A 12,952-nucleotide genomic window follows, 5' to 3' on the forward strand; every position below is an offset into this window, starting at 1 on the left:
CACTGGGACCAAACTTCCTGCCATCCAGGACCTCTATACCAGGCGGTGTCAGAGGAAGGCCCTAAAAATTGTCAAGGACTCCAGCCACCCTAGTCATAGATTGTTCTCTCTGCTACCACATGGCAAGCGATACCGGAGCTCCAAGTCTAGGTCCAAGAGGCTTCTTAACAGCTTTTACTCCCAAGCCGTAAGACTCCTGAACAGCTAATCAAATGGCTATCCAGACTATCTGCATCAATGCTGCTGCTACTCTATTATCTATGCATAGTCACTTTGAAAACTCTACCTACATGTACATATTACCTCGACTAGCCTGTGCCCCCGCACATTGACTCTGTACCGGCACTCCCTGTATATAGCCCCGCTTTTGTTATTTACTGCTGCTCTTTAATTATTTGTTATTCTTATCTCTTACTTTTCTTTCAGGTATTTTCTTGACTGCATTGTTGGTTAAGGGCTTGTAAGCATTTCACTGTTAGGGTGAAAGTGGAATTATGTTTTTACAAATTTTTACAAATGAATTTAAAATGAAAAGCTGAAATGTCTTGAGTAAATATGTGTTCAATCCCTTTGTTATGGTGTCTTGTTGCAAACAGGAGGAATATTTTTGAATATGTTTTATTATGTAAAGGCTTCTTTCTTTTCACTCTGTCAATTAGAGTTGTATTGTGGAGTAACTGTGACGTTGTTGGTGTTTTAGAGTTTAATGGCTGTGACAGTAGAACACTAAGTGTTTTATAGTTACGACTGGCCTCGTGGTGAAATGAGGGCAGTCGTGTGATTTCCTTTCTCTCCGTCAACTGAGTGGGGAAGGACGCCTGTATATTTGCAGTGACTCATCTACCAATAACTTCCCTACTTTGTGAGGCATTGGAAAACCTCCCTGGTCTTTGCGTTGAATTTGTATTTGGAATTCACTGCTCAACTGAGGGACCCTACAGATAATTGTATGTGTGGTTGTCATTCAAAAATAATGTTAAACACTATTATTGCACACATAGTGAGTCCATGCAACTTATGTGACTTGTTAAAATAATCTTATTCCTGAACTTATTTAGGCTCGCTATAACAATTGGGTTGAATATATATTTACTCAAGGCATTTCAGCTTTTCATTTTCTTGACATTATGGGGTATTGTGTGTAGGCCAGTGTCAAAACATTCTCAAAATAATCTATTTTAAATTCAGGATGTGATACAATAAAATGTCTAAAAAGTAAAGAGGTGTCAATACTTTTTGAAGGCATGGTAGAAACCATCAGATAAGACCACAAAATAATTTATGTTTGTAGACTCCAACTGTTCACTGTTGTATAATGGGTGTCATTTGAGTTCAGTCAGACAGAGCAGCTCCTACCCTATAACAAAGCGAGAGAGAGGGAGAGATATTCTTATCCCCTGAGGAGCTGACAGAATGAGACAGCCCCATGACTCTAGTGCCTCCACAACCAGTGTTCTTATTGTGTCCCATCTCCTCCCACCACCCTCCATCTCCCCCTTCTAACCCCCCAGCTCCTCCCCTAACCCCCCAGCTCCTCCCCTAACCCCCATCTCCTCTTCTAACCTCCCATCTCCTCCCACCACCCCCATCTCCTCCCACCACCCCCCATCTCCTCCCCTAACCCCCATCTCCTCCCCATCTCCTCCCACCACCCCCCATCTCCTCCTCTAACCTCCCATCTCCTCCTCTAACCTCCCATCTCCTCCTCTAACCCCTCCATCTCCTCTCCCTCATGACCCCCCACACACCCTATCTCCTCCCCCACACTCCACTCTCATGGGGTGTATATATATATATATAGAGCGCTCTGCTCTCTGAAGCATCGTTCCTAGGAAGAGTGAGTTTTCTGTGCTCAGGGTGGAGTTTAACAGCGGAGAATAGAGGAGCACTTTAGAACATTGCTTCTTCTATGTAGTCTATACAGGGGATGGAAGATGCTTCTAACACTTGTCAGTTAGTACTTAAGTTACTCAGTATTCTAATTTTAAATTACTCAGTATTCTAGTTTGAAGTTACTCAGTATTCTAGTTTTAAGTCACTCAGTACTTTAATTTGGTCCCAGGTCCTACAGATCCTGAGTTTTTTTGCGGGTAGTGCAGTAGCATTATGGGGGCACGGTTGTGCACTGTTAGGTGGACGCCAGATGGAGGGTGTCTAGAATGTGTGTGAGTTCCCGGTGTGATCTCTGCATGTCTGTGACAGTGTATTTGATTTGATCTATGTGAGGATATGCCTACTAACGTGTGTGTATTCTAGTCAGCTGTCGTATGAGATAAATACGTGTCGTGGGGAGCTGTCATCCATGGAGCAGGAGCTGCAGAGGCTGCGGAGAGACACCAGTATGAATTCCTCCCAGCTCAGCTACGTGGAGGAGACCCTGCGGAAGACCCAGGGCCTATTGGAGGAGAAGAACGACACGGGTAGGACACTGGGGGGGGGGGGATTTTAGATCCTTCCTTTTTTCTTCATTTCTTCATTTATTAGGGCCCATTTCCTTTAGACTTCTGTGATTCTAGAACTGAACAAAGAATGTTCATTGTGGAAACCCTCTCTTCCCCTTCTCCTCCCCTTCTCTTCCCCTTCTCTTCCCCTTCTCTTCCCCTTCTCCTCCCCTTCTCTTCCCCTTCTCTTCCCCTTCTCTTCCCCTTCTCTTCCCCTTCTCCTCCCCTTCTCCTCCCATTCTTCCCCTTCTCCTCCCCTTCTCTTCCCCTTCTCCTCCCCTTCTCTTCCCCTTCTCCTCCCCCCTGCAGTTGTGGACTTGGAGGAGAAGCTCCACTGCTGTGAGGAGGACAGGCAGACCTCTGTGCAGCATGTGAAGGATCTGGAGGGACAGCTACAGGAGGTGCGCGATGAGATGCACGACACCCTAGAGAAACTACAGGAGCTGAGAGACCTGTTACAGGTCACGCAGCTTGGCGCAGATGAAAGACAGATTTCATTGGAGAAACTGTCCGCCGAGCTCAGGTGAGCTTCTCTGCCAACACACACACACACACACACACACACACACACCCCATGACCGGTGGTCTCCATTTGTTGCTTCATTGAAGAAGACAGGTTTCCCCTCAAACCTTTAGGAAATGCTTCTTAAACAAAATCATCTCCAAACAGACAAAAGTCCCCCTCCCCAAGTACGGTCAGGGGAAAATGTAATAAAATGACTGCATGGAGATTTGAAGGTGAAGGTATTTCATTTCTAAAACCTATTTCATTACACATTTCATTGAAGAAGCGCTGCCAGCACACCGGAAGTAACACGTGTTGTCTATGGACAGTGTAACCATGGCAACCGCTGACCTGCCGAGCGCTGTGGATTTGTTGTCTGCGACTTCGTTGACAGACCGATTTGGGAAGACTGGTTCCAAAGTCCTGCGTTTTGATTTGGTTTTAACACAATGAAAACATTCTTTGGTCAGATTTAATAATCATTGATTTTGGATGACCTTGTTTGTCTTTTTACTGTAATTTTTTTTACTATATAAAAAAGGAAATATGATATGTGTAATATGTATATACTATTTTTAAAAGTACATATTACGTACTGTGCATAACTTATTTGTTGAGAATTAGGTGCAATGCTGAAAACGTAGCTCCTATTTACACTGAATCCTGATGTCTTCATCATCATCATCAAGGGAAAGCCTCCGTTTCAAGAGGAGGAGGCTAACTGTACTATACAGTGGCAGGCTGAGTTGGTCTCTGTCATTCATAATATGGATCATTCTATTTGTATTATATATTTCATAATGTATTGTTTTTATAATGTATAAATTGTGTCTTCTTTTGAGGCTTTGTCGCAGTGCGGAGAACAAAGAGCAGTTGCTTTGGACACACACACACACACACACACACACGGATATCAAGCACCCGTGATGAGTCATAAATCACTTGATACACATGATCTCTTTGTGTACCTAGAGACACAGAACAGGATATTACATTTTACGTCCTGTTCTCCATTCCAAATACAATATCACTCTTGTCTGTCTGGTATGGAGTTAATGACCTCTGTTTGATACCAACCAGCCACTTCATCTTTGGTAAACATCTTTGTCAAATACACAGTTGTCCCTCAGCCAACATGACTTGACAAGTTGACAGTGTCACAAACTGTCAAAGGGCTCTAACCGGGTGTATGTCATGGGGATTATTGTGAAGCTTTGACATGTATACACGTGGATCATCTCTCATTCAAACATAATGACAACTACAGCAACACCTGATGATCTGTAAATCCTATTGAACAGCTACTGTGCTGTAACTCCTCCCCTCAGGCATGGATGGAGTAGTGTTGAAGTTAAACTAAATGCGTCAAAAAGACTACGTTCTGTGACTGAGTACAGGCTGCCTGAGGGGATCAGAATCACTTATCTGGGTCACACACTGATTCATCTCTCCCGGACAGAACTACCTAAACATGAACATCTGACCACATTGCGTGAGATTTTTTTGTTATGGGTTAACTGAGATTACACACTGACTAGTTATTTAGGATGCAGGGTGATTTGTTGATCAGTGACTCAGACTGCGACGCAGTTCATCTCAAACGCACACAACATCTCTGCATTACAGTCGCAAGTAGTTTTCCTTTGATTCCCTCGTGTGTGTGTGTGTGAAACAAAATGCCCTTTACACAGATGTGATCAGATGAGATCTTCTGGTTGAAATAGAATATGCCCCTGGTGAACAGTGATTTCACAGCCCAAATATGTAGGAATAATTGAGTGCGGGTGTGTGATTTCAGTTGTGCCGGTGCTTCTGGGTAGGTTCCCCAGCTCCACATAACATGCCTTCAGATCCAGTGTGTGTGTGTGGCAACATTAACTGTGTGGCACGCCATAGTATATTTCATTTGAATGACCAAAGTCTTAATGGATGGAATTATAAGAAATAAGGCCTTTCTCTCTCTCTCTGTGTGTCTCCCTCCTCTTCCTCAGCTGGGCCAGATGGACGTGGTCATCAGAGACCTTACCCTGGAGATAGTCAAAAAGGGTCAGTCCCTACAGCAGACTGGACCAGAGAAAGAGGTTAAAGACTGAGACAGACATCATAAAGGCCACACTACACTCATTTGGAGTTGTTGTTGGCCCTGGAAACCACATACTCTCCATTCTGGTATAGTGATAAATGTGAAGGGCTGTTGACTATCACCTCATGTTTTGTCTCTACATGTGGAGTTTTTGAGTGACAGGTTAGACCTGCTAAAAGCACAACTACATGGGAAGGAGGATTCTTAGGAAGGTATGAGAGAGGGAGAGATGAGTTATGGTATTATACTGATGAGGGAGAGATGAGTTATGGTATTATACTGATGAGGGAGAGATGAGTTATGGTATTATACTGATGAGGGAGAGATGAGTTATGGTATTATACTGATGAGGGAGAGATGAGTTATGGTATTATACTGATGAATGGAGGGAGAGATTGATGGTTGCGTACCTGAAGTATTGTTCTGACAAAACACCACCAGTAACATCATAACATCATTTCATGGTGTTCAGTCTTCAGTTACCTTTCAGAACCATCTGAAACCATAAACTGGTCCCAGATCAGCTTCAGATATCTGATTTGACCATCTAGGAGTAGGCACCCTCTAACTGACCTTTGACCTATTGCTGCAGGACTCTGCAGCAGAGCCAGCACCTGTGTCTCGGGAGAGAACAACACAAGAACTCCAGAGGACGGCTGGGGAGCTGCAGGATACACTTGCTGTGAGAGCCTGTGCAGAGCGATGGAAAGCATCACCCAACATGCCAGGGGCAAGGCGAAACCTTCATTTTGTTGCTGTTTATAAAAGGACATACCCAAATGAAACCATGCATTCTTTCTGTGTTGTATCCATAACACAACAAAGTGTGGTATTTCTGTTAATTTTACTATGGCTAGAAGATGACCTGTGTGTTGTCTTCTATAGGAGGCACAGGTGTGGGGTCCAGGCAGAGGTCAGACTGCAAGCCACTGTCTCCTCTCTGCAGCTGGAGGAGAGAGAACGGCAGGTACAACAGGGCCCAACAACGGTCTTTGTAGTGTCTTTCAGTCGTTTTCTCTCTTTCTTTGTTTCAGTCAGTCTCTTTCTCTCTGTTGCTGTCTGTCTCTCTGTGTTGCTGTCTCTGTCTGTCTCTGTGTTGCTGTCTCTCTCTCTCTCTCTGTTGCTGTCTCTCTCTCTCTCTCTGTTGCTGTCTCTCTCTCTCTGTTGCTGTCTGTCTCTCTGTTGCTGTCTCTCCCTCTCTCTCTGTTGCTGTCTCTTTCTCTCTCTGTTGCTGTCTCTTTCTCTCTCTGTTGCTGTCTCTTTCTCTCTCTCTGTTGCTGTCTCTCTCTCTGTTGCTGTCTCTGTCTCTCTCTTTTGCTGTCTCTCTCGCTTTCTCTCTCTGTTGCTGTCTCTCTCTCTTTCTCTCTCTGTTGCTGTCTTTGTCGCTCGCTCTCTTTTGCTGTCTCTCTCTTTTGCTGTCTCTCTCTCTCTCTGTTGCTGTCTCTGTCTCTCTTTCTCTCTCTGTTGCTGTCTCTGTCTGTCTCTATTTCTCTCTCTGTTGCTGTCTCTCTCTCTCTTTCTCTCTCTGTTGCTGTCTTTGTCGCTCTCTCTTTTGCTGTCTCTCTTTTTCTGTCTCTCTCTCTTGCTGTCTCTCTCTCTCTCTCTGTTGCTGTCTCTGTCTGTCTCTCTTTCTCTCTCTGTTGCTGTCTCTGTCTGTCTCTCTTTCTCTCTCTGTTGCTGTCTCTGTCTGTCTCTATTTCTCTCTTGCTGTCTCTCTCTCTGTTGCTGTCTCTCTCTCTCTCTTTTGCTGTCTCTGTCTGTCTCTCTTTCTCTCTCTGTTGCTGTCTCTTGCTCTCTTTTGTTTTCTTTCTTCCTTTGTCTGTCAGTCAGTCTCTCACACACAGTCACTATCTTTGTCTTTCTCCTCAGTTTCCTCTGTCTCTCTCTATCTCTACTGCTCTGCTCTTGGATATCAATCTATTCCACAGTTCCTCTTTCACTTTGTTTCTCTTTTTTCCCTAATCACCTGTTCTCTTTATTTCTGTAATCACCACTTATCTTATATCTTCTGTATACCACCTCTACCTTGTCACAACACAACTGATTGGCTCAAACACATTAAGAAGAAATTAAATTACACAAATTAACTTTGAACAAGTCACACCTGTTAATTGAAATGCATTCCAAGTGACTACCTCATGAAGCTGGTTGAGAGAATGCCAAGAGTGTGCACAGCTATCATCAAGGCAAAGGGTGGCTACTTTGAAGAATCTCAAAACTAAAATATATTTTGATTTGTTTAACACTTGGTTACTACATGATTCCATATGTGTTATTTCATAGGTGTGATGTCTTCACTATTATTCTACAATGTAGAAAATAGTAAAAAATAAAGAATAACCCTTGAATGAGTAGGTGTGTCCAAACTTTTGTCTGGTACTAATATTGAACAAATATAGAAGCTCAAAATGCAACAATATCAAAGATTTTTTCTGAGTTAGTTCGTATAAGGAAATCAGTCAATTGAAATGAATTCATTAGAACCTAATCTATGGACTTAACATGAATACAGATATGCATCTGTTGGTCAAATATATTTTAAACAAAAAAGATAGGGTCTTGGATCAGAAAACCCGTCCGTATCTGGTGTGATAAACCATTTGCCTCGTGCAGCGCGACACATCTCCTTCACATAGACTTGATCATACTGTTGATTGTGGCCTGTGGAATATTGTCCCACTCCTCTTCAATGCCTGTGCCAAGTTGCTGGATATTGGAGGGAATTGGAACACGCTGTCCTACACATTGATACAGAGCATCCCAAACATGGTCAATGGGTGACACATCCGGTGAGTGTGCAGGACATTGGAGAACTGGGCCATTTTCAGCTTCCAGGAATTGTGTACAGATATTTGAGACATGGGGCTGTGCATTATCATACTGAAGTTGATGTTGCTACACGTGGTCTGCCACTGTGAGAACGATCAGCTGTCCGCCCTGTCTCCCTGTAGCTCTGTCTTAGGAGTCTCACAGTATGGACATTGCGATTTATTGACCTGGACACATCTGCAGTCCTCATGCCTCCTTGCAGCATGCCTAAGGCACGTTCACGCAGATGAGCAGAGACCCTGGGCATCTTTCTTTTGGTGTTTTTCAGAGTCAGTAGAAAGGCCTCTTTAGTGTCTTAAGTTATCAGAACTGGGACCTTAATTGCCTACCGTCTGTAAGCTGGTACTGTCTTAACGACCATTCCACAGGTGCATGTTCATTAATTGTTTATGGTTCATTGAACAAGCATGGGAAACGGTGTTTAAACACTTTACAGTGAAGATCTGTAAAGTTATTTGGATTTTTAAGAAATATCTTTGAAAGACAGGGTCTTGAAAAAGGGCAGGTTTCTTTTTTTGCTGATTTTTTTAAAATATTGATGTTATATTTTAAATTCAAATGAATTAATCAATTTTAGTAGAAAACTTTTGACCTGAACTTCACTTTGATGATTTTGGCATCAATGTGCAGAACTGTACAGTCATGTTGCCAGGGGAAGAAGGTAACTTGCCAGCCCTCGGGAGAAATTAGTGGTCCAAACGACAGCCCAACTTTCTCATTTGGAATTGGCACTAGGAGAGGGGTTTACATAGTAAGGACAAAGTAGTGTAGAATTTGGATAGTTTTAGGACTCAGAGATGAAATGCGTGGGGTAAAGACGCTCTGTACTCAACTTAGAAACGAGGGTAAGTTAAAACTAGTGAAGTTATATATTTTCACTAAGATCATCAGCTGCATGATTGTCACTAATAGTCACTAATTTAAATAATATGCATACTTTATTTTTTACTGAGGAAATGGTAGATTTGACTGAATTAAAGTTGAAACCTGCTATTTATGACCCTCGGTTAACAAGCCCAAGCTAGGTTAACAAGCCCAAGCTAGGTTAACAAGCCCAAGCTAGGTTTACAAGCCCAAGCTAGGTTAACAAGCCCAAGCTAGGTTTACAAGCCCAAGCTAGGTTAACAAGCCCAAGCTAGGTTAACAAGCCCAAGCTAGGTTAACAAGCCCAAGCTAGGTTTACAAGCCCAAGCTAGGTTAACAAGCCCAAGCTAGGTTTACAAGCCCAAGCTAGGTTAACAAGCCCAAGCTAGGTTAACAAGCCCAAGCTAGGTTAACAAGCCCAAGCTAGGTTTACAAGCCCAAGCTAGGTTAACAAGCCCAAGCTAGGTTAGCAAGCCCAAGCTAGGTTTACAAGCCCAAGCTAGGTTAACAAGCCCAAGCTAGGTTTACAAGCCCAAGCTAGGTTAACAAGCCCAAGCTAGGTTTACAAGCCCAAGCTAGGTTAGCCCAAGCTAGGTTTACAAGCCCAAGCTAGGTTAACAAGCCCAAGCTAGGTTAACAAGCCCAAGCTAGGTTAACAAGCCCAAGCTAGGTTAACAAGCCCAAGCTAGGTTTACAAGCCCAAGCTAGGTACAAGCCCAAGCTGACAAGCCCAAGCTAGGTTTACAAGCCCAAGCTAGGTTTACAAGCCCAAGCTAGGTTTACAAGCCCAAGCTAGGTTAACAAGCCCAAGCTAGGTTAACAAGCCCAAGCTAGGTTTACAAGCCCAAGCTAGGTTAACAAGCCCAAGCTAGGTTAACAAGCCCAAGCTAGGTTAACAAGCCCAAGCTAGGTTAACAAGCCCAAGCTAGGTTTACAAGCCCAAGCTAGGTTTACAAGCCCAAGCTAGGTTTACAAGCCCAAGCTAGGTTAACAAGCCCAAGCTAGGTTAACAAGCCCAAGCTAGGTTAACAAGCCCAAGCTAGGTTTACAAGCCCAAGCTAGGTTAACAAGCCCAAGCTAGGTTAACAAGCCCAAGCTAGGTTAACAAGCAAGTTAACAAGCCCAAGCTAGGTTAACAAGCCCAAGCTAGGTTTACAAGCCCAAGCTAGGTTAACAAGCCCAAGCTAGGTTAACAAGCCCAAGCTAGGTTAACAAGCCCAAGCTAGGTTAACAAGCCCAAGCTAGGTTAACAAGCCCAAGCTAGGTTTACAAGCCCAAGCTAGGTTAACAAGCCCAAGCTAGGTTAACAAGCCCAAGCTAGGTTAACAAGCCCAAGCTAGGTTAACAAGCACAATGAAATACAGATCAAGTAAGATTATCGTGTCATGACATGACAGGAAAAACATTATTTGAAATAATAGACACACACAATGAAATACAGATCAAGTAAGATTATCGTGTCATGACATGACAGGAAAAACTGCACACACAGACAGGGAACACAATACTTGGTGTACAAATGTGGGTTTGCTATTTGGAGACAGTAGGCTACATACAAAGCTGTCTGGAAAGAACAGACAGGCCTGCGGAGGGTTTGCTGCTTACTAAGAGCAATAAACGTACATTGTGTGTGTGAAAGTCTGCTAGCGTGACTGTGTGACTGTTTGTGTGTGCATGCGTGTGTGTGTGTCTTCCTGTATGTGTTTGCACAGACTCCCCCACTGTCTGCCTGTACCATTGTATCTGAAAGGTATACAAAAATAAATGCAGTGTTTTTTCCCTCAAGTTATCCCTGATCAAGCTGTTTAGTGATGTGTATTTGTACTGCATTTGTATAGAAATGTCTGACATAGACATAGACATTTCAAATGTCATATTATTGCTCTCTTTTTGCCTCTGTCTCGTCCTTTTTCTCTCTCTCTCTTATCCTCCCCCTCTTTTTCTTTCTCTCTCTCAATTTCAATTTAAGGGGCTTTATTGGCATGGGAAGCATTTGTTTACATTACCAAAGCAAGTGAAATAGATAAACAAAAATGAATAGTAAACATTCCACAAGTTCAAAAAGAAGACATTTCAAATGTCATTATGCATATACAGTATACAGTGTTGCTGTCTCTCTCGCTCGCTCTGCCCCCCCCCTCCCCTGTCACCATCGGGGATTACTAAGGTTGAGGATGACCATGTATGTACTGTATCTGGCCCATGTTACTATGTGTTCCAGTGACTAACATGTTAGTAATGTAAAAGCATTTAAATGGTTGCATCTTAGTTTGGAAAATGGTGTGCAGAAAAGTGGGGGTTTTTTTGGCTCACATTTTTTTCTTCACTCTATCCCTAACCAAGCTGTTTAGTGATGTGTCAATGTACAGTTGGTTCTCGCTCTCACACACCATCGTGAATCACTGAGGTTGAGGATGTGCGTGTGCAGCTATCAGTAAAGAGGATGTGGTTGTACTGGCATGTGGTGCAGATGCAGCCTGTAGGTCTATGTTAATATATCCCATTTAGCCTTTTGTCCAGGTTACATGTTGAATCGCAGGTTTCAGAAGTATCCCTAAAATAAGACTTCACTCTATTTCTACTTCTCTAAACCCAGTGATTTAAAATATATTATTTTATGAGGCAAACATTCTTGTTAACTTGTTTTTTGTAGAAGATAAACCATTGTCATTGTCTTCTGTTTTTGACTTCCTTCCTACTGTTGTCATTCTTTGACTATGTACTGTAACTGTCACATTTCAGACACTTTGAACCAGCGTAGCTATATATTGTAGGAGAAAATTAGCCTATTGATTTGAGCTTGTATAGACAGTTGAATATGCTTGGGTACAGTGGTTAGGTTAATGTAGGGTGCAGGGCCCAGTGTGATTTGAGGTAGAAGCAAAAGAGAGAGAGAGAGTGTGAAGTGTGAGTGGTTTCTGTGCCACGCCATCTCACCACAGCTGGCATCGGTTGTCCTCGTTATGAGACACAACAATGAAAACAAGAAGAACCTCTTCAGGTTATATCCTTCCTGTTTGGCCCTGTCCGGGGGGTGTCATCGGATGGGGCCACAGTGTCTCCTGACCCCTCCTGTCTCAGCCTCCAGTATTTATGCTGCAGTAGTTTATGTGTCAGGGGGCTAGGGTCAGTTTGTTATATCTGGAGTACTTCTCTTGTCCTATCCGGTGTCCTGTGTGAATTTAAGTATGCTCTGTCTAATTCTCTCTTTCTTTCTCTCTCTCGGAGGACCTGAGCCCTAGGACCATGCCTCAGGACTACCGGGCATGATGACTCCTTGCTGTCCCCAGTCCACCTGGCCGTGCTGCTGCTCCAGTTTCAACTGTTCTGCCTGTGATTATTATTATTTGACCATGCTGGTCATTTATGAACATTTTGGCCATGTTCTGTTATAATCTCCACCCGGCACAGCCAGAAGAGGACTGGCCACCCCACATAGCCTGGTTTCTTCCTAGGTTTTGGCCTTTCTAGGGAGTTTTTCCTAGCCACCGTGCTTCTACACCTGCATTGCTTGCTGTTTGGGCTTTTAGGCTGGGTTTTTGTACAGCACTTTGAGATATCAGTGTACTAGCCTTGTATTGAACCCTTTAGTGATAAGAACTATGATGAGCACTATTTAGGGGCCATAGAAAGAGCATTTAGGCTCTGGAAATGTCCATACGATCCAAACACTCTCTGTAGGTTTTGTTTTCTTCAAAGGTCAGAAATGACTAAGAATTGACTGACTTTTGTATTTGACAATGACAAATACTACTCAAGCCGTCAAAGATGGCGCCATCCCAACTTCAAACAGCTCTCCATAGCCATGAGTGAAGGAGCCAAGCTATCTACGCTGAGTGTACAAAACATTAGGAACTCTTTCTCTTTCTATGACTTAGACTGACTAGATGAATCCAGGTGAAAGCTTTGTGTATGTGTGTCACCCTTGTATGTGTTTGCACAGACTCCACCCACTGTCTGCCTGTACCATATGTATCTGAAGGTTATTCAAAAATAAATGCATTGTGTTTTTTCTTCAAGCTATCCCTAATCAAGCTGTTTAGGGATGTGTGTTTGTATTATTGTCTCTCTCGCTCTCGTTCTCTTTTTTTCTGTCTCTTTCTGTCTCTCTCTCTTTCTCTGTCTGTCTCTTTCTCCGTCTCTGTCTCTCTGTCTATCCCTTTCTGTCTCTCTCTTTCTGTGTCTGTCTCTTTCTCCGTCTCTGTCTCTGTCTATCCCTTTCTGTCTCTC

At 43.2% G+C, this 12,952-nt stretch overlaps 1 protein-coding gene across 1 annotated transcript; it reads left to right on the plus strand.

Moving 5' to 3' along the window:
• The first annotated feature begins 1,640 nt into the window (after nucleotides 1-1,640).
• On the plus strand, nucleotides 1,641-12,741 carry LOC135558497 (uncharacterized). Its single transcript, XM_064992337.1, has 7 exons — nucleotides 1,641-2,165; nucleotides 2,257-2,420; nucleotides 2,751-2,964; nucleotides 4,938-5,115; nucleotides 5,622-5,759; nucleotides 5,915-5,996; nucleotides 11,951-12,741. Exons 1-4 carry the CDS (start codon nucleotides 2,107-2,109, stop codon nucleotides 4,981-4,983), a joined length of 483 nt encoding a protein of 160 aa, XP_064848409.1. The 5' UTR covers nucleotides 1,641-2,106; the 3' UTR covers nucleotides 4,984-5,115; nucleotides 5,622-5,759; nucleotides 5,915-5,996; nucleotides 11,951-12,741.
• The last annotated feature ends 211 nt before the right edge of the window (nucleotides 12,742-12,952 follow it).

The sequence above is a fragment of the Oncorhynchus masou genome, chromosome 17 (assembly GCF_036934945.1).
Source record: "Oncorhynchus masou masou isolate Uvic2021 chromosome 17, UVic_Omas_1.1, whole genome shotgun sequence".
Taxonomy (NCBI): Eukaryota; Metazoa; Chordata; class Actinopteri; order Salmoniformes; family Salmonidae; genus Oncorhynchus; species Oncorhynchus masou.

Coding starts and splice junctions, on each gene's coding strand:
- LOC135558497 (XM_064992337.1), top strand. CDS start 2,107: ATGGGGGCACGGTTGTGCACTGTTAGGTGGACGCCAGATGGAGGGTGT. Junction 2,166..2,256: donor GGAGGGTGTCTAGAATGTGT/GTGAGTTCCCGG, acceptor TGTGTATTCTAG/TCAGCTGTCGTATGAGATAA. Junction 2,421..2,750: donor GGAGGAGAAGAACGACACGG/GTAGGACACTGG, acceptor TCCCCCCTGCAG/TTGTGGACTTGGAGGAGAAG.